This window comes from Tamandua tetradactyla, chromosome 14 (assembly GCF_023851605.1).
Source record: "Tamandua tetradactyla isolate mTamTet1 chromosome 14, mTamTet1.pri, whole genome shotgun sequence".
NCBI classification, from domain to species: Eukaryota; Metazoa; Chordata; class Mammalia; order Pilosa; family Myrmecophagidae; genus Tamandua; species Tamandua tetradactyla.
Genome location: NC_135340.1, coordinates 65,386,046 through 65,407,913, shown reverse-complemented (window position 1 = coordinate 65,407,913; position 21,868 = coordinate 65,386,046). Strand labels below are relative to the sequence as shown.

The 21,868-nt window shown below is 36.7% G+C and overlaps 1 protein-coding gene and 1 pseudogene across 3 annotated transcripts in view; one reads left to right on the top strand and one right to left on the bottom strand.

Moving 5' to 3' along the window:
- LOC143656104 (protein lin-28 homolog A pseudogene) overlaps positions 1-13,075 on the bottom strand; it is a 66,128-nt pseudogene extending 53,053 nt beyond the window's left edge. The window contains exon 1 of the transcript XR_013162393.1: positions 12,872-13,075. The product of XR_013162393.1 is annotated as a protein lin-28 homolog A pseudogene (transcript). The remainder of the gene's footprint in view (positions 1-12,871) is intronic.
- The window catches only part of SPPL2A (signal peptide peptidase like 2A), a 72,040-nt gene continuing 63,206 nt past the window's right edge, over positions 13,035-21,868 (top strand). The window contains exon 1 of one of the 2 annotated variants that reach the window (XM_077127879.1): positions 13,035-13,297. In XM_077127879.1, the coding sequence (XP_076983994.1) occupies positions 13,232-13,297 (66 nt within the window). In that variant the 5' untranslated portion in view covers positions 13,035-13,231. The remainder of the gene's footprint in view (positions 13,298-21,868) is intronic. The other variant, XM_077127880.1, reaches the window with a different exon arrangement.

Sequence of the window (21,868 nt, the reverse complement as noted above, 5' to 3'; positions counted from 1 at the left end):
GATTTATGATGTTGAGTATCTTTTCATGTGCATATCAGCCACGAGTATATCTGCTTTGGTATACTGTCTGCTCAAAGTTTTCTTTGTTAAAAAAATTTTTTTTGTGGTCTTAATGAGCTATAAAAGTTCTTTATATATTCTGGATGGAAGACTTTTGCTGGATATATGTGCTTTAAAATAATTTTATTTGTAATATTGGCAAAGTACATTTAAAAATCATTTTAACCTTTTAACCATTTTAAGTGGGCAATTCTTTAAAGATAAGTCATTGGCAATAATGTGTAACTTTCACCACTGTGCTGGTTTGAATCTGTGGTGGACCCCAGAAAAACCATGTCCTTTACTCCTCATTCAATATTGCTCAGTGGCAGCATTTTGATTGTTCCCATAGAGATGTGACCCACCCAATTGTGCGTGGTAACTTTTGATTAGATGATTTCCATGGAGGTGTGTCTCCACCCATTGAAGGTGGAGTTGCTTACTGGAATCCTTTAAAAGAGGAAACATTTTGGAGAGCCCACCTATTGTAGAGCCACGAGAAAGCCAGCAGAGCCACCATGTTCGCCATGTGTCCTTCCAGATGAGAGAGAAACACTGAACTTCATTGGCCTTCTTGAACCAAGGTATCTTTCTTCAGATGCCTCAGATTGGACATTTCTATAGATTTGTTTTAATTGGGACATTTTCTCAGCCTTAGAACTGTAAACTAGCAACTTATTAAATTCTCCTTTTTAAAAGCCATTCCATTTCTGGCATATTGCATTCTGGAAGCTAGCAAACTAGAACAATCACTATTTCATCACCCCAAACCAAAATTCATACTCATTTAACAATAACTCACCATTCCTCCTTCTTCCCACTGGTGGTAATCACTATTCTACTTTTTGTCTCTAAGAATTTGCTTATTTGATATAAAATAAATTATACACTATCCTTCCTTTTGTGTCTCACTTATGTCACTCAAAATGATGTCTTAAAGTTTCATCCAAGTTGTAGCATGCATCAGAACTTCATTCCTTTTTATGGCTTTCGGTATTCCATTGTATGGATGCACAGCATTTTGTTTATCCATTCATCCGTTGATTGCACTTAGTTTGCTTCTACCTTTTGCTACTGTGAATACTTCTCTGATGAACGTTGGAATAAAAATATCTGTCCAAGTCCCTGCTTTCAATCATTTCAGATATATGCTTAGTAGTAGGAATTGTAAGTTATATGGTAATTCTATGTTTAGCTTTCTAAGAAACCGCCAAACTATTTTCCAGAGTGCTTGCACAATTTTACATTCCTACCAACAATATACGAGGGTCCCTATTTCTCTGCATCATCACCAACACTTGTAATTTCACACCAAGTGATGTGAAGTGGTATCTCATAGTTTTAATTTGCATTTCTTTAATGGCTAATGATGTTGATTATCTTTTCATATACTTATTAGTCATCTGAATATCTTTTTTTTTAATGTCTACTCAAATCCTTGGTCAATTTTTTAAATTGAGTTGTCTTTTTGTTGTTGAGATGTAGAAGTTCTTTTATATTCTTGATATTAAATCCTTATCAGATATATGATTTCCAAATATATTCTCCCATTCTGTAGGTTGTCTTTTCATTTTCTTAATAATGTCTTTTGATGCATAAAAGTTTTAAATTTTGAAGTCCATTATCTCTGTTTTTTCATTTATTGTTTGTGCTTTTGGTATAAAATCTAAAAATCCACTGCAACTATTCCATTACTGTCCTTTATTGCATTGTTTTTTTGTAGACTACCATTTTTAACTCCCTTCTTCTTTCCTTTTCTTTATATATTTTAGTTATTTTCTTAGTAGTTAACCTTTGTAATTGCAATTTTACCTTAAACTAATAATAATCTAGTTCAACTACTGCTAACCTAGTTTTGGTAGTATACAGGCTCTCCATTCCTATACATCTCCATTCCTCCCCCTTTATACTGTTAATATCTCAGATTACATCTTTATACATTATATGCCCATGAACATATATTTAAAATGTTATTTTACATTTTAAATTTACAATTTGCCTGTTAAGTCATTTGAGGGTGAAGCAAAGCACTTATAAAACAAAAGTAAAATAATATATGATTTCATATTTACCTATGTAGCTACCATTACCAACGTTCTTTATTTCTTACTACTGAAGGATTTCCTTTAGCATTTCTTGTAGGGCAGGTCTTCTGCTAATGAACTCTTTCAACTTTTGTTAATCTGTAAATGCCTTAATTTCTCCTTAATTTTTAATTATTTTATTATTTTTTGCAGTTTCCTTTTTTTTTTTTTTACATTTTTTATTGTGAAAAATAACATATATACAAAAAAGCAATACTTTCCCAAGTACATTTTAACAAGTAGTTATACAACAGATTTTTAAGTTTGGTACGGGTTACAGTTCCATGATTTCTTGTTTCTTCTTCTACCTGCTCCACGATATTGGAGATCAAAAGAAATACCAATGATTCAGCAGTCATATTCATTTATTAAATCCTATCTTCTCTGTTATATTTCTCCTTCTCTTTAAATAACCTATATACATAAAAGCAATAAATTTCAAAGTACATTGCAATAATTAGTTGTAGAACAGTTTTCAGAGTTTGGTATGGGTTACAATTCCACAATTTTAGATTTTTATTTCTAGCTGATCTAAGGTACTAGAGACTAAAAGCAGTATCAGTATATTGATTTAGCACCCATACTCATCAGATTAAACCCGATCTTCTCTGTATAACTCCACCATTGCCTTTGATTTTTTTCTCTCTTTAGGGGTATTTCGGCTATGGCCATTCTAACTTTTTCATGCTGGAAGAAGCTGTCGATAATATGGGATGGGGGATGGAACTACTTGATATTATAGAAAGGCTGGCCTCTTGCATTTCAGGACTTATCTGGTCCAGGGACCCATCTGGAGGTTGTAGTTTCCTGGAAAGTTACCCTAATGCATGGTACATTTGTAGAGTTTTATATAATGCCCTAGGTATTCTTTAGGATTGGCAGGAATAGTTTTGGATGGGGTTTGGCAAGTTATGATAGTAGCAATGTCCAACTGAAACTTGCTTAAGAGTGACCTCCAGTGTAGCCTCTTGACTCTATTTGAACTCTCTCAGCCACTGATACCTTATTTGTTATGCTTCTTTCCCCTCTTTTGGTCAAGGATGGCATTGTTGATCCCATGGTGCCAGGGCCAGACTCTTTCCTGGGGGTCATCTCCCATGCCACCAGGGAAACTTTCATCCCTGGATATCATGTACCACACAGTGAGAGGGCAAAGGTTTCGTTTGCAGAGTTGGGCTTAGAGAGAGAAAGGCCATATCTGAGCAACAAAAGAGGTCATCCAGAGGTGACTTTTAGGGATACCTATAGGTAGGCTAAGCTTCTCTGCTACCTACATAAGCTTCACAAGAGCAAGCCTCAAGATCAAGGGCTTGGCCTATTGATTTGGGTGTCCCTAATGTCTGACACAGTATCCAGGGTTTCCCCAGTGGCAAAGTTTAATAGTTCCATATTATTTCTCACATCCCTCAAAGGACTTTGCAATACTTTTTGGTTATCTGCTCGATATACTCTGGGATGTATCCAGGCGTAATATTAAACTATACAGGATTAAAGGCTCTCATTCTTTTTCTGGGCTCCCTGTGTTTGGACTGTTTAAATGATCTATCTAGACAAGTTGAGTTAGATTATTTGCTACTGTCACCTTAATTTTTAGAAGATAATTTTGCTGTATATAGAACTCTTGGCTCACAGATTTTTTAAGGATTTTAAATATGGCATATCATCATTTTCTGGCCTCCATAGTTTCTTCTGGGAAATCCACTGTTGATCGTATTGGGGATTGCTTTCATGTGACAAGCCACTTCTCTCTTGCTGCTTTCAAAATCCTCTCTTTGTCATTGGATTTTGGCAGTTTCTGTACAATATCTTGAGGGAGGTCTCTTAGAGGCTATCCTGCTTGCAGTTTGCTGAGCTTCTTGGATGTCTTTCATCAGAATGTAAGGGTCATTATTTCTTCACATATGTTTTTTGCCCCTTTCTTTTTCTCTCTTTTCTTTCTTTGACTCCAGTGATGCATATGTTGGTACAACTGATGTATATGTTGGTATAAGTGATGCATATGTTGGTATAACTTGGTCCCTCAAGTAAGTCTGCTCATTTGTCTTCATTATTTTTAATTTCTGCTCCCAAAACTGGATAATTTCAATTGTCTTGTCTTTAAGTTCACTGATCCTTTCTTCCCTCTGTTCAAAGCTGCTGTTGAATCTGTCTGAAATTTCATTTTAATTACAGTACTTTGCAGCTCCAAAATTTGTTTGGTTCCTTCTTATAAGTTACTTCTCTTTATTGAGGTCAACAATGTTTTCCTAACTTCCTTTAGTTCTTTGTATATGGATACTTTTAGGTCATTGAATGTATTCTAAACAATTGATTTCAAGTTTTTGATTGGTAATAGTTCTAATGTTTGAGCCTCCTCATGGATGGTTTCTGGCAAATTCTTTTCCTTCTTAATAGGCCATAACTTTCTGAATCTTTGTGTGCTTTACAAATTTTTATTGGGAATTAGATGTTCTGAGAATTATGTTACTATAACTCTGGAAATCTAGTTCTCTCACTCCTGTGGGATTACTAGGTGTTTGATGTGGTTGCTGCTGTCATTGTGACTTTTCCAATTTTTTTTTGTGTGTGCTCACAGTTGGGGAAAGGAAAGAAGGAAAAATTAGGTACTGCTCTTGTTGCTCTTGCTTGAGGGACTCAGTGCTGGCTCCAGAGCCATTTGAAGTAGCTAATCCTGAACAGGAAACAACAGACTACATTTCCCTTATAGCCCACCCTGGCACTAGCAAGGTGTGCTAGAAGTCTGGGCTGCAGTCCCCACTGCTGCCTGCCATGCAATTGGGGAATGGTAATGAGGGCCACTACACAAAGGGTGAAATTCACTGATATTTACACAGTTTACTGGCTTTTTCCTCCAGCTCTTGCCTGGATGATGTACAATGTCCCACCAGATTCTAGAATTTCAAATGAATTGATTCAGACAATTCTTGCTAGTTCAATAGTGGTTTTGGTGGAGGCACTGATTCCTAGAGCTTCCTTCTCTGCCATCTTCACATTTCTCCTGGATAACTGTTTTGCAAACACATATCCTAGGAGGTGGTTACCCTTTTCATTATCTTTATAGTGACTTTCAAAGAGCGGAAACTTTCAATTTTGATGAAATATTATTTGCTGATTTTTATTAATAGTTCCTGCTTTTTGTATTCTATTAAAGAAATATTTGCCTACCAAATGGTTTCTAATACTTTCTCCTATGTTTCCTTTTAAAGATTTTGGGTTTCAGCTCTTACATTTAGTTCTATGTCTCTTTCAAGTTAATATGGCATGAGACAAAGATTGAATTTCATTTTTGGGGGAAATGGTAATCTGTTTCAGAACCCTTTGCTTGTTGAAAATATTATCATTTCCCTCACTGAATTGCCTTGACACCTTTGTTGGAAATCACTTGTCTATGTATGTGTAGGTCTAATTATAGGCTCTATTCTGTTCCATTGATCTGTATGTCTATATTTATGTAAGTATGATCATTTCTGTAGCTTTAAGTAAATCAGGTATTTATGTCCTCCAATTTGGTTCTGTTTTGTTTTCCAAATTGTTTTGGCTGTTCTAATTCATTTGCATTTTCATATAAACTTTGTAATTGGCATGCCAACGCCTACAAAAAAAAAGCTCACTGGTGTTTTGATTGGATTGAATTAACTCAAAAAGATCAAATTGGAAAGAACTGCAATTTTAACAATATTGAATCTCCTGATCCATGAGTATATTATATTTCTCCATTTATTTAGGTTCTCTTTATTATCTCTCAGCAGTATTTTGCAGTTTTCCATGTTCCATTCTTATAATATTTTGTTAAACTTATCCATATATATTTTATATTTATTGACATTATGTAAATGGTATTTTCTATTATTTGTTGCTAGTTCATAGAAATACAGTTGGTTTTGTATATTGACCTTTGTTTTAGTTTTTTAGCTGCTAAAACAAATACTATACATGCATTGGCTTATCAGCAGGAATTTATTGCCTCATAGTTGCAGAAGCTAGGCTTGCTTCCTCCTAGGTTCCTTGGCTTTTCGTCACATGGCAATGCACATGGTGGCATTTTTCCTTCCTCTTCTGGGTTCCATTGACCTTCAGCTTCTGCCTGATCTCTGTGGCTTCTCTCTCTCTCTGATTTTCATTATGCTTATAAAGAACTTTAGTAATTGGGATTAAAGCCCAAATTATTCAGTTGGCTTTACCTTAACTAAAAATAGTATCATCAAAAGGTCCTGTTTACAATAGGTTTATACCCAGAGGAATGAATTAACTTGAGAACATATTTTTCTGGGGTACATCACTCAAACCATCATACCTTGTAATCTTCAATCTTGCTAAACTCATTTTTTGGTTCAAGCAGCTTTTCTGTAGAAACCTTATGATTTCTACATAGACAATTATGTCTCCTGTGAATAAAAACAATTTTAGCTCTTCCATTTCAATTGAGTATTTTTTATTTCTTTATTTTGCCTTATTGCACTGTCTAGAACATCCAGTAGAGTGAAGAGTAAAAATGGGGAAAAAATGATATTTGCCTTGTTTCCAGTTAGAATTTGTATATATCACGTTTATATTTTGCTGGATTTACTTTGCTAAAAGTGAGTTAAGGATTTTTGTACCTACATACATTAGTAATATTGGTCTGTAGTTTTCTTGTAATGTCTTTGGTTTTTTGGTATTAAGATAATGATAGATTCATAAAGTGACATGGGAAGTATCCTTTCAAATTTTCAAAAATGTTTGCATAGAATTAGTATTATTTTATCCTTAAATGTTTGGTACAATTCACTATTGAAGCCATGTGGGTCTGGTATTTTCTTTTTGGGAAGGTTTTTTTTTCTTTTTACAAATTCAATTTTTAATTTTTATTGTGAAACATAACATATATACAAAAAGCAATACATTTCAAAGTACACTGTAACAAGTACTTATAGAACAGATTTCAGCATTTGATATGGGTTACATTTCCACAATTTTAGGTTTTTCCTTCTAGCTGCTCCAAGACACTGGAGACTAAAAGAAATATCAATATAATGATTCAGCAGTCATACTCATTTGTTAAATACTATCTTCTTTGTTATAATCTTATCTTCTCTGTAATAACTCCTTCTCCTTTGATCTTTCTTCCAGTCTTTCACGGTATTTGGACTGTGCCCATTTTTCAGTCGGAAAGGGCTGTTGATAATACGAGATGGGGGATGGAACTAGTTGATGTTCTTGGAGAGGCTGGACCCTCTGGGTTTCAGTACTTACTGGCCTAAGAACCCATCTGGAGGTTGTAGGTTTTTGGAAAGTAATCATAGTGCATAGAATTTTAAAATGGATAAACTAAATATCACCAATATCTACTTCTTCTTCGGTAGTTTGCATATTTGAAGGAATTTCCTCATTTTACTCTGCTGAATTTGTCAGCAGAAAAGTTGTCCATAACATTAACTCATTATCCTTTTAATGTCTTTAGGATAGTTAGTAATATCTCTCTTTTTTAGTTTTCTTGGTTGCTTAAGTAAATACCATGCAATGGGTTGGCTTAAACAATGGAAATTTAATGGTTCATGCTTTCCAGGTTTGGAGAAGTCCAAATCAAGGCATCATCAAGATGTTGCTTTCTTCCCAAAGGGTGGTGTTCTAGGGCTGGCAGCCAGTGATCCTTGGTCCTGGGCTACTCTGTTATATGGCAATGCACATGCCAGCCTCTCCTGGCCTCTCCCTTCTCTTCTAGGTTCCATTGATGTAAAGCTTCTGGCTGCTTCCTCTGTGGCTTTTTCTCTGTCTGAATTTCATTCTGCTTATAAATAACTCCATTAATAGGATTAAGACCTACCCTGATTGAGTGGGGCCAAACCTTAAGTGAATTAACCTCATTAAACGGTCCTACTTAAAATGGGTTCAGACCCAAAGGAATGGATTAAGCTTAAGATCATGCTTTTCTGGAGTACATACAGCTCCAAACACCACACCTCTCTCATTCTTGATATTGGTCATTTTTATTTTCTCTCTTTTCCCCTGATCAGTTTAACTAGAGCTTTCTCAATTCTTTTGGTCTTGTCAAGTCTTTTGGCTTCACTGATTTTCGCTACTGATTTTTTGTTTTCTATTTTGTTGATTTCCATTCATATCTTTAATATTTTCTTTCTTCAGTTTACTATAGATTTAATTCACTCTTCTTTTTCTGTTTTCTTAAGGTGGAAGCTTTGGTTGTTGATTTTAAACATTTTACATTTCTATTATAAGTATTAAATACTACAAATTTCTTTTTAACACTTTTTTTAAATGCCTTAGCTGCAGCCCACCTTTTTTTTTTTTTTTTGGTATGTATATTTGCATTTTCCTTCAGTTCAAGATATTTTCTTAATTCCCTGTGATACCTCCTTTGACCTATGGGTTATTTAGAAGTATGCTTAGTTTCTAAATATTAGAGAATATTCCAGTTATCTTTCTATTATTGGTTCCTAATGTAATTCTCTTGTGTTCAGAGAACATACACTGTATTATTTAAAACTTTTAAAATTTATTGAGATGTGTTTTATGACCAAATGGTTTATGTTGGTAGGTTCCACACAAAGTTAAAAAGAATGTGTATTAAGCAGTAGTTGGTTGAAATATCCAAATTAGGTCAAGCTGGTTGATAGTGTTAATTGAGCCTTCTGTATCATTACTTATTTTCTGTCCAATTGTTCTACAAGTTGTTGAGAGGGGTGTTGAAACTTTTAATTATAACTACAGATTTGTGTATTTTTCCTTTCAGTTCTGCCAAAATTGGAGTAAAGCTATTTTCTTTCATTTTTTCCTTTTCTTTGTTGTTGTTATTTGTTTGTTTGACTTCTTCAATGATTCTAATATGCAACCACAGGTAAGAAACAGTGCTCTAAACTAGTAGTTGTCCAACTTCAGTATGCATCAGAATCAGTTTCAGGGATGGTTAAAACACAAATTGCTGGGCCCTATTTCCCAGAGTTCTTAATTCAGTAGGTCTAGAGTAGGGCCACAGAACTTGCATATCCAACAATTCCAAGTTGATGCTGGTACCACTGATCCAGGGATCAAATTTTAAGAACCAGTTTCACAATCTTGTCCATAAACAGAATCACTTGGGGAGTTTTTAAAAATCTGAATGCACAGAACACATCTAGACCAAATACATTTAGGATCTGCCTGGAAAAAGGGGGAGTAGTGGAACCCAGGCAACTCTCCTATGTGATTCTATACAAAAGTAATTATCCTGATATGTCCAAGAAAGTCTTCAGAGTGCATTACTAATACTTGACCAGTATACAACACTGTGCAGAACAAAGAGGAGTGGTATGAATGATCTAGTGTGCTGAGGTAGGTGACTGGATTCCATTGTTGTTCTACTGTCAACCTGGTGGTTTCCTCTTTTTGCGAAATGGAGCCAATGTATCCTGCCCATTTCCTAGAAAGGGAAAAGTTCTGACCAAAAATCAAATTATTGCTGTTATCACAGGGGGAAAAATTGCATTAACTAAACACATGTGTAATTTAAAACTATCTTTTAGCTAATGATATTAATTTTCATAATTGAATCTTTATGCAAAGTGTACTTTGTAAGGAAAAATAATGACTAAAAAATACCCAAGTAGTCTTTATCTTACCTGATATGTACAAGAAATTCATGTGTAACAGAGGTATACTCCAAATAACCTTTAACAGCCTATCTAGTTGTAAAGTTATTAAAAATTATTTTAATCTTCCAATAATCCTCTCATCTTCCTTCACTTTATTCTGCACAAGGCCTCTGACCAAAGAGAAACCACACTGGCAGAACAATTAATGATGAACAATGCTCATACTTTGGAATACAGCAATAAAACAGCCTTCTATTTTCACCCTCTCACACACACACCTTCTCCTCTATTTTCTTATTTTTGCAGTATTCAGAGCAATTTACCCTATATTACACATTACAAATCATGTAATTTTTACATCAATCCTGTGAGGTAAGCACAATGGGTATTACTGTCTACATTTCTCAGCTGAGAAAACTAAAAACAGACAAAGGGAGACTGCACAAAGAACTAGATTATAATACAGTGACTTAGGTTCCAAGCTGCTATGACAAATATCACACAATATGTTGGCTTAAACAATGGGAATTTATTGGCTTACAGTTTGGGGAGGCTAGAAGGTTTGCTTCCTCTTAGGGTCAATAAAATTCTGGCTGGTGGGCAATCCTTGGGTTCCTTGGCTTTCCTGTCACATGGCGATGCACATGGCAATGTTCTCTTCTCTTCCGGGTTCTACTGACTTCCATCTTTTACTCCTCCCCATGGCTTCCTCTTTATAAACTTCCAGTAAGAGGATTAACAGCCATCCTGATTCAGTTGGCCACATCTTACCTAAAATAACATCCTCAAGAGATCCTTTGTACAATTGGTACACACCTACCAGAATGCAGCCCAATACCAAGAATATGTTCAATTTGGGGTACACAAGTCAATCTATCACATACAGACTCTTTGGCTGCAAGTCCAAAATTTTCTCCAACTTTGGGGAAGGAGAAATGGGCATATGTAGGAAGAAAAACCAGAGAGATAGCCCTGGGAACCTACACAAATGGCCACCAAGAAGCAGAAGGGAAAATGCAGAAATGAAGGACTCTCTAGCCCAGGCTCTGATGAGTCATTTTTAAAAAGGGGAACCTGGCTTATCTTAGGCAGCCAGAAAGTGTTTAAGGGGCCAAAGATCAACAGTTCTGTCCTCATCATGTCACTAAGCTTCAGACCAGCCTTCATAGCCAGCAACCTACAGATACGTGCACTTGGATGTTCCAGGAGCATTTCAAACTCAGGTCCAAAAGTATCCTCCCTCCCCCATCTACTTCCCCTACTCCCCCTTCCCCTGTGGTGCCTATCTCAATAAATGGCCCAGGGCAGGATCCTGAGAACCACCCCTTTCCTTCATTTCCCAAGTCCTCTCTGCAAATTCTGCTCAAAACCTTTCAGATCCATCTCCTCCTCCCCATTTCTTCAGTCACTTTCTCAGTGCAGGCACTCACTATCTCTCTCCTGGGTTAGGTTACTACAGTTGTCTAATAGATCTCCAGACCTCCAATCTTGCCCTGTTTCAATCCATCTGCCAATCTACCAGCCACCACAGTGAGCTTTCTAAAACATAAATTGTATATCACTGCTCTACTTATTATTCAGTTGTTCACCACCACCGACAAAATGAAGCCTCAAGTCCCAAACAGAACTTCGTAATCTATTTGTGATTGGCCTTGCCCACTTCACTCTCATTTTTTTGCCACTCTTACCTTCAGCCAAGCCCCCTTCAGCCAAGCCCAAGTTTCTGCAGTTCCTCCAGTGTCACTTCTGGCTTTGATATCAATGGTTTCCTCTCCCTGAAAGCCTCACTTGCCCCGCCTTTTACTTGGCTAATATTAACTCACCTTCTAGACTCAGCTCAGGCTGAAATTTTTCCTGGAACCCCTTTTATACTTCCCTTTAATACTCCTCTAGCATCCTGTACACACAAGAGTCACTTTTCACCCTCAATTATGTTTGTGTACACATCTGTGTTCCTCACTAAATCGTGAACTATTGGAGTATTTTATTTAATGTCTAGTTTTAAAAATTCATTCATCCAAAAAATGTTAGGATCTAAAATGTTAAAACATTTTTTCTAGGGGTACGGGATTCAGCAGTGAACAAAGCAAAAATACACCTAGTTATCAAGTGTGTGAGGGGGGTTGGTGAGGGGCGGCAGCAAAATAAATAAATTAATAAAGAAGCAAGAGAATGTAAGATAGTGATAAGTGGTATGCAGAGTGTGCTGGTTTGAAGCTATGTGTATCCCAGAAAAGTACGGCTTTAAAATTCAGCCATTCCTGTGTGTGTGTGTGTACCCATTGTATGTAGGCTCTTTTGGTGAGTAGGATCTTAACTTAAGATGTGATCCACCTCATTCAGGTTGGGTCTTAATTCTCTTACTGGAGTTCTTTATAAAAGAATGAAATTCAGACAAAGAGAGGGAAAGCCACAGAAGCACGAAGATGAAAGCAAGGAAACCCAGAATAGAGAGACCAGGGTACCATACCATTAGACAGAGGAGTCCAGGGTTGCCTGTAACCAGTCTTAAAGAAAGCATCTTCTTGATGATGCCTTGATTTGGACATTTTCATAGCTTCAAACAGTAAGCTTGTAAGCTAATGAATTCCCACAGTTAAAACCAACACATTTTAAGGTATCTGCTTTGAGCAACTTAGCAAACTAGAACACAGAGAATTAAAATAAGTAATGTGATACGAAAGAGACTGGATAGATACTTTAGACTGGGTTTATCCTGACATTTAAGATGATAATTGAATATCAAAGAGCCAGTTTTCCAAGTTTCAGAGAGAAAAGCATACCAGCGAGAGAACTACCAGTACAAAGGTCAGAAGAACCAAAGAAAACTCAAAGGTGCTTTAAAACATGGGAAAGTAATGACAAGGTCATAGACGAAACCAGATCATGTAGGCTTTGTAGGCCAGAGCAGAGCTCGGATTTTGTTCTTAAGTCTGATGGGGAGTGACATGATCACATTTTAAAAGATCACTATAGTACTGCTCTGTAGATAATGGACGAGGATTGGGGTGCAAACAGAGAAGAGCTTAGAGGAGATAAGGTGATAGCGGTTTTGGTGAAAGTGTAAGAATTTGGAATATATATTTCAGTTAGAGTGGACACGACCTGCTGATGGGTAGATGAATTAAAGATAACCTGAATTAAGGATAGCCAGACTTTTGAGGGAAGCAAACAGATGCTCACCAACTTCTAGGGGAAGGAAAAGTCCCTTTAGTTCCCGGACCTCAGGCGAGAGTTGAGGTCAGACGGCTGGAAAGACACGCCCAGACCCGGAGCGGGAGACCTCCCAGCCTCAAAACGCAGACAGCAGCTGTCCGCTGGCGTGTGGACACCGGACTCCGGGTTCCCCGCACAGGGCTTTCGGCATCTTCCGGGCAAGGCCGGAAGAGGAAGTCGGCGGTGCGTGGCGCCCCCAGTAGCAGCGGCGGCCTTGCAGAGCCCAGCCGCCCGGACCATCTGACACGGCCTCGGAGGCGGCGCACGGCGGGACCGGGAGCCTCCCCACGCCGAGCTGAGCGGCGCCGCCAGAAGCCCGTAATTCCCATGGGGCCGCAGTGGCGGCTACCCTCGGCCGCGGCCATCCTGCTCTGGGGCTTCCTGCTACCACTGGTAAGGGGGCCGGGCGGGTGCTCGGGCCTCCCCGGGGCGGGGCCGGGGCTCCCACCTTTTCAGTCCAGGCCTCCCGCTGTGTTGGCTACCTTCACCCTCCCTCCGTTCTGCTCCCGCCAACACTGCCCACTCATCTTTTTTTCATTTCTCTCCCCTCCCCGTTACTCCTTTCTTTCCTTTCAGTCTCTTCTTTTTCACCCTCTTTCCCCCATCATTCCGTAACCGCTACCCTGTTCCCTTCCTTTGAAGTCCCGCGAAATTCTTACCCCGCCCCCCCCCCCCCCCCAAAAAAAGATAGATCGGCCGGTCCCTTCACACTGCATTTGCGTTGGTGCTTCTCTAAGTTTTCTGTTCCCGGCATTTTTGTATTGACCTCAGAGTTTCAGCGTCTGACCTTTCTTACCACTTCTAAATATTTCCCCCAATATAGACTTTTTTTCTCTTTTTCTTCCCCTCCCCGAATGGAGACTTTTTTTTTTCTCTTTTCTTTTTCTTCCCCTTCTGTAGTTCCTGCTTCACCTTAGGGCTTTTAAAACTTTGTGGGGTTTTTTGTTTTTTGCTAACAGTAATTTTTTTTTTTAAAGAACACACCAAAGTGTAATGCCTTTGGTGTTTTTCAGTGTTCTGCCTAGTTTAAAGGGGGAGGGTGTCCAGTAAGTGTTCATGAGTAAATGTTCACAAGTTTGTTTTCATAATTATAGAAAATTAGTAATTAAAAAAAAATTCAGCATCAAGTAATTGAAACTTCAGCGGGTGATCAGGACGCACGTGTTGATTGTTTCACTTTTTGTTTCAAGTAAATTCTACATGGGGAGCTTCAGGTTGAAAACCTTAATGAAAGTTATTTATATAGAGTTGCTAATAGGGTGTTTATTAGCAACCTAATAAAGCACCTCTGCTTCTTTCTGTTAGAATATGTAACTTTTCCATAAAACATTTTGCTTTCTTTCCAGTTAAAATCCTACTGTTAGTGTGGATACATTCAATATAAAAGTATCTTTAACCTTTTTTATTGTGTAATATAACATATATGCAAAGCAAAGAAAGAAAAAAAGCAGTAGTTTTCAAAGCACTCTTCAACATGTAGTTACAGGACAGATCCCAGAGTTTGTCATGGGCTCCCATACCATCTTCTCATATTTTTCCTTCTGGCTGCTCTAGAATATAGGAGTCTAGAAGGAATAAATATTTTAGCTTCTATTAAGAAACCAAAACTTATGCCATAAAGGGTTAAAATGCCTTTGATGCAGTCATTACTAAGCAGCCATTGGAATATAAATGAGAGAATGTATCTAAAAATTTCTTTGGGGGGGAAATAGGGTATAAAGTAGAGTAACAAAGTAGCAGTAATAGTCTAATAATAGTCTCTTTACTGTATGACAGATAATACTTACTTATGGTCCAAAAGATAGCAACTAGGATAGAATGTAAATGCATTTGAAACTGTCACCTAGATATATATAACTTGTCAAAGTGTTTTTGGACCCTTTTTTTCATTTGAACCTCTTAAACTAATAGTATGTGTGTCTGTGTATCACATCCCCATGAATCCTTGTCAATGCTAAATAATAATACAATAATACATCAGTTCCTCATAAACATTGAAATTCTTATTAAAACCTCTAAACCCTCTCCCAAGAAAAATATAGGCAGAATTTTCATATAATTTCAAAGTTTTAACAAATCTAAAAGTCATCCAGCTCTAAGTTCTTTTGTATTCTGCACCAACTCAAATAATCATCTTTAATTCCTTCTCTCCTTCCTCCTCTCAATCTCTTGGGTAAGCTAGGTGTGTTCTGCTATCAGAGATGCTGAGCTGCTGATTTTGCTACGTTCCTCCTTTAACTTTCAGGTTCATCACAATTTTGCCACCATATCATGTTCAGAATCTTTGCCTTCTCTACACTGAGCTGTTTATGAATTTCTGCATTCCATTGCTTGCTTCTGAGTCACTGATGGCTGTTTTATCTCCTTCCCAAAATGTGCCACCTACAAGTAAATCTCTTTGAAACTCAGAAAGCCCTGGGAAGGTTCGGGAAGATTATGACTTGTCCTAGTACATACAGAAAGTCATGAAAAACAGGACTAGAACACAGGGCTTTTATACATTTAATGATATTTTTTCTACTCAATTGTACAGTAATGATCTTTTTCCAAATTGAAAATGAAACAGTGACTGATAGGATAAATTCATTTATGTATTTATTTTTTAAGAAAAGGCTTAATGATAGAATTTATATTATTATATACTTGATAATTGTCATGATGATTTTTTTCTAGCAGTCCTGAAATTGGGTCTGTTTATGAAAATCTAAAACATAAAGTCTCCAGAAAAGGCCCTCATCCCAAGCTTATTAAGATTCTTTTTTTCAATTTTAATTGCCTTTAGGCAAGAATTTGTCAAGCTTTACCATGCCCCATGGTCTTAAATCTACCCTGATTTGTGCATTTTTATCACTTGCCTCACTTTGTAGGCATTTGCATTTGTGAGTCCTTGTCTAAATCATAAATTCTTTAAAAGTTGAGATATATCATTGTGTAGTAAGATTACTTAGGGAAATTGGGACGAAGGATGGCTCTAGGTGACAATTAGTATATAAGTCTTACGAAGGAGGAACCTTCTGATCTTGCTGTCTCCCCTAGTAACTCAGAGACTGTTGAGTACTGATTGAATGAATGGCTATCTTCTCTCCTCCTCTGTGCCCCAGTACTTATTAGCCTGTATATTATAGTCCTGAAATTCTCCAAGTGCAAAGAATGATCCTGTTCCTACTTTCCCCATAGACTACAGACTACTCTGACCTCTAAATCTCATTAGATGCCCTGGTTCCCATTCAAACACTAATTAAGTAATTAAGATTACACTTATTCTCTGTGGGTTTGGGTCTATTCACTTTCAGTACATCATTTCTGTAACCTCAACTGTTGGAAGTAGGACTAGAAACAACATTGGTATCTTGATTATATGTTATTGGAGAAGAAAGAGCCACAGAAAATATATGGTAGTGAAAGGTATTTGGATGTGACTTTGGGATGGGTATCATTTAGACACACAATCTCAATTCTGCCTTTCCTGCAGAAGCCCCTTAAAACTTTTACTGTATTGCTATTGGCTAAAGCTCAACATGTGTAGAAGAGAAAGATGTTTGGGAAGAAAGAGGAAGCTTCCAACATTGCTGTGATGTAAAAGTGTTTGGGTAGGTGACTTATTCCTCAGCATTTATCATTCAGTGATTACATTGCAGCTTCACGTATTTTGGTTTAGGAATATAAATTTTTTTTTAATTATAAATTCTCATATATAAATTCTGTTTATGAACAAAATTTATGCAAAAAAAGAATCCTTGTATTTTAATGTCTAAAAAAGAAATACAGTAATTTGTAGATTTTATGGAGAAATATTGCAGGAAGTTTAATTTGAGAATCATAGTCACATTCACATTGCCCTAAAACTATAGGATTAAGTATCTAATGGATAACAATACAAGCAACACAAACCGTGATTAATTAGCATACTATGGAGGAGAGGAACGTGGTGAAACTGGGACCCTGTGATAGACCTACTAAAGAGTTTTGAAGGTTTATGGGTGAAATGGAGAAACTGCAAGCCAAAATACAAGTTATTTGCTTTGCCAGCAGACTGCAGATTGTAGTGTGGCTCATCTCTTGAGACAATTTCTAACTGGGTCCCAGCATTGTCTAAAAAACTGGTAGATTTCACTGTTATTCGTGATCAAGTCTATAACCTTGTCCTCTGTGGACCAACATCAGAGCATCGCCCGGAAACTTGTTAGAAATGCAGAGTCTTAGGCTCCTCTTCGAATCTACTGAATCAATATCTGCATTTTAACAAGAACATGGAAACTCAAAAAACACTGAACTATAATAAAGGGTAAATTGCTGTGCACATTTTCTAAGCATAGTCTCCAGGAAAAAAGAAGAGCCATGCTAAAAGTTAAAGCTTTTTAAAGAGAATTAAATATATACATGGGTAACAGTTAACATTTCATTATTCAGAGCTTAATCTTGATCATGTGCATATGAGCCAAGATACAGAGTCCTGGCAGATCTAAAGGATGGCATGGATACACAGGGTAGGGGAATAGTTTGCTAGATAAGTAGCTAAGGAATTGTTTTCAAGTATGTGAAGACTTGAATTTGGAAAATAAATCCAATGCACAAAAATCCTTTTGAAAGAGAAATAAGGGTAGAAAGCAAATAAACTAATAAACCTTGTGAATTAAGGTCAAGAAAGAATCCTTGAACTGTGCTGTTAGCTTGGACAAGAGTAGAACAGGCCTTTTCCCGGTAGGTTAATATTGGCCGGTGAGTCAGTGTCAGGAGTTTGTTGGAACAGAGGCTAGGAATCCAAATGCATGTAGTTGAAACTACCAGGAGACTGGAGTGTGAACATAAATGTAGCCCTAGGAGACAGGGACATTAAGGTCAGTCCAAGACTGACTCAGTGTAAGTAAGCTGATGAAATAAGTTCCTTGTAAGACCGTTTGTTTAGGATTTAAGTGTGGGGAAAGTAATGCACCTGCAAGGGTATGAGTATAACATATACCATGTCCTTTTTTAGACATACCAGAAGCTGTTTAGGAGAGAAATTATCAAAGGAATAGGCAGCTATAACATTAAGAAAGACTTAAACATTAATATTTGATTTAAAAAGAAGATGATATGAAAATGGTTAAAGTCAAGTGGTCTAGATAAAATAGGAATTGTTCACAAGATCCTGGAATACCTAAACAAGCAGGCACCCTATGAAGTTCTTTTTTTGACATTTTTTTTTAATTGTGAAGTACAACATATACACAGAAAAGCAATAAGTTTCAAGTACATTTTAACAAGTAGTTATAGAACAGATTTTAAAGTTTGGTTTGTGTTACAGTTCCCCAATATTTTTGTTTTTCCTTCTAGCTGGCCCCATGAAGTTTTTTTTATGTTTTTTTCTTTTAATTTTTTTTAACTTTTTTTATTGTATAGTATAACATATATACAAAGCAAAGAAATAAAAAAGCAATAGTTTTCAAAGCACTCTTCAACAAGTAGTTGAAGGACAGATCCCAGAGTTTGTCATGGACTACCATACAGTCCTCTCATATTTTTCCTTCTAGCTGCTCCAGAATTTTGGAGGCTAGAGGGCCCTCATGAAGTTTTATGTGAGGTAAATTTGAGTCAGGAAAAAAGGCCCATAGTACACTATGGGCTAGAAAACTTGCTCTCCTTATATGTGAGGATCAAGTAGGATGCTGAATGTTAAAACGCTCATGTGAGATTGATGATTTCATGGCCTTGGAGGACACTTGTTTCCAAGACCAGTTTGTAGAAACTGGCCTAAGAGAGAGGATTTGGTCAAGAAGTAAGGAGCAGTTGACATAGGGAATAGAGTTCATGAAGCTCTAGAGGCTAGAATTGGAGATATTTGAAAGAGCACAAGGAATGGACTTAGTATATAAATATGGTATATACTAAATGCCATATTTAGTATATGGTAGAAACTGATAAGGTAGAAGAATTTGAGGGTGAGGGGGAGACCCACACCAGTATTTTGGAGAAAAGATATATGTGACCAATATTAAAACTGCAGGGTGGTGGCTGGACATAGAGAGGTGCTTGGGCCCAGCTATATAAAGGGACTCTTCAGTGATAGCAGAGTTGAAAAATTGTCTGCATTTTGGAGAGATCGGTTCTAATCTTGGCCCTGAAACTTAACTGACCACATTATTTTGAATCAGGTTGAGCTATGAAAAGAAGGGAATAGACTAATGTTATCTCTAAATCCCTTTTAGCTCCTGAAACTAAGCTTTTTCCTAAGAAAATGTTTTCCTTATTGATAGAAAACATAAATGAGATTTTTTAAAGGGTTGAATAAAGTCATAGAAGATCAGGCTACTGTTGATTGTAAAGGAAAATTCAGATGTTTTGGAGCATGTCACTAACTTAGAAGATGTAAAGGATGGTATCCTGCTCCTCCATCATAGGTCTTTGTCAAATGATCTAACTCTAACCTGGATGGACTACAAGTCTCATCTAATTTGGCACTTGTAATGTTTGAATGGATGCCAAATTTCAAGTCATTTGCTCTATGCTTCCCAACTTAATCCACAGCAATGTGGTTCTACTACTCTGTTCTTTATAGCCTTCAGTTCATGGTGTGGTCTGTAGCCAACAGCATCAGCATCACCTGGGAGCTTTTTAGAAATGCAGACTCTTACATACCACCTTAGACCTACCAAATAAAAATCTGCATGTTAGTATGATATCTAGGCAGTTTGTTGTCACATTAAATCTTGAGAAGCACTTCTCCTATGGCAGTGGTTCTTAAACTTTAGCAGTCATCACAGTCACCAGAATGCCTTGTTAAAATACAAACTACCTAGAATTTCTGATTCAGTAGATCTAGGTTGGGGCTCAAGAATTTGCATTTGTAACACTTTAACAAACCACTAGAGCTTTTAAACCACTCTGGCTTTAATCACATTCTGTTTGTGATTATCTGTCTTAGGTGTGTTTTTAATCTCTCCAATAAAACTAAGTTCTTGCTTCTTTAACAGTTTTATTGAGATACAATTCACATACCATACAACTCACTGATTTAAAGTACAATTTAATAATTTTTTAATATATTCCCAGTAAAGTGCAACCATCTCCACAATTTTAGAACATTTTATCACCTCAGAAAGGAACCCTGTGCATTTACCTATCATTGGTTGATCCCTCATTCCCCCAGCTCTAAGCAACCATTAATCTTGTGTTTCTTTTGACTCTGTTTGAAATCTCTTAGCCACTAAAACTTTATTTTGTCTCATTTCTCTCTTCCCCCCCTTTTGGTCAAGAAGGCTTTCTCAATCCCATGATGCCAGATCCCAGCTTATCCCTGGGAGTCAGGTCCCATGTTGCCAGGGAGATTTATACCCCTGGGAGTCATGCCCCACGTAGGGGGAATATATATTATTAATGATAAAAGCTGCCATTTATTAAGAGCTTAGTATATGCAGACAGTTACATTATCTAACTGAACTCTCATGATAACCCTGTGAGAGCAGGGCATTTAATCTCATCTCAAAGCTGAGAATATTGAAGCTTAAGACAGATTAAGTGACTTGCCCAATGTAGCATAGCCACTAATGTTGAAATGGGCATTCTTTCCCAGGTCTCTCGTTCTAAAACTGATGTTCTTAACCTTTGTGCCATAATATTTGTTGAAGTAAACTGAATTTTTGAAGCTATGCAATCTCTGAGCAATTTTACCAAGATAAGTAAAAATGCAGTGAAGATGCTTAAGTTGTTTATTAGGCATGCTACCTTATGAAATTTGCTGCATGCTCTACATTCAGTACGAACTATTCTAGAGACATGTATGGTTGTGCTCTCATTTTTTATACTAGTCTTCTGCTAAAATGTATGTTTTTCCTTAGTAATTCCCATGTCAGTGAATTTTACTTTTATCAATGGTGAATTTTCTACAGTTGTAGGAAAGATTGTAATCTCATTATGACAACAAATTTTACTTATTTTTGGACGTTGTTGTACTACCTTGAACATCACACTTTAAAAAAAATCCCCTAATTTTGTAATTATAAAAGTGATGCAGAGCATTATATACAATCTTGTAAAAGAAAGTGTATATGTATCAATGTGGAAAATCTAATTGAAATTTTAGAAAAACTGTAGAGTATTATGTACAATGTGATCCTGTTGTGTAAAACAAAAAATTATAAATATTTATCTAAATGTTCATAGATACTGCCTGGAAATATATAAAAGAAACTCATGAGAGTGTGGCTATGAGAGCCAGGATGAGAGGAGAGGAACTTTTATATATGCTATTCTGTTTTGTTTTTCCTTTTATTAATTTCTCTCCCTTCTGTCTTTTTACACCTTCACCGTTGCCTTTTTTTTTCCTTTCATTTTTTTCTTTTAATAGCCTGGTGCATGTCTCTCCTCATCTTTTTTTTTCAAACTCATATAAGTGTACAGATACGTGTAGGATTTTGTTTCTGGTCATTTTTATAAAGATAGTGTTACACCATAAATATTTCTCTGGAGCTTGCTTGTCTCATATGGACATCCATTTTGCTAATGGTAGATCTAGCTCTTTTTATGGTCTGTGTACTATGCCATAAGATAGTGTTACCATAATTTAATGGGATCCCCGTGAATGAAAGTTGTTGACCTTTTTTTTCCGTAAACAATATTGAAGTGATCATCCTTATGCATTTATTTTTGTGCATTTGTGTAATATATCTGAAGAATATGAATCAGAGGATTACATCAAAAAATTTTATATATACTTCCAAATTGTCTATTGAAAAGGTTACAACACTTCAGCATAATGTGTAAGTTAGAACCCAAATCCTGGTTTCTAAATATTGTTCCTCTCCCAAAAGTACTTGGTGGAATGGTTCATTTCAGATCTGTGGCAGAAGAACAAAATGTGCCGAGTATATCCTGTACCGGAAAACAAGGAAATCCTCAAAGACTAATGAAGTCTTGTCAAATGATATAAAGGTCAAGTAGAATAAGCTTTACTGGCCAAGTTTGGAACGATTTGAGCATCAAATG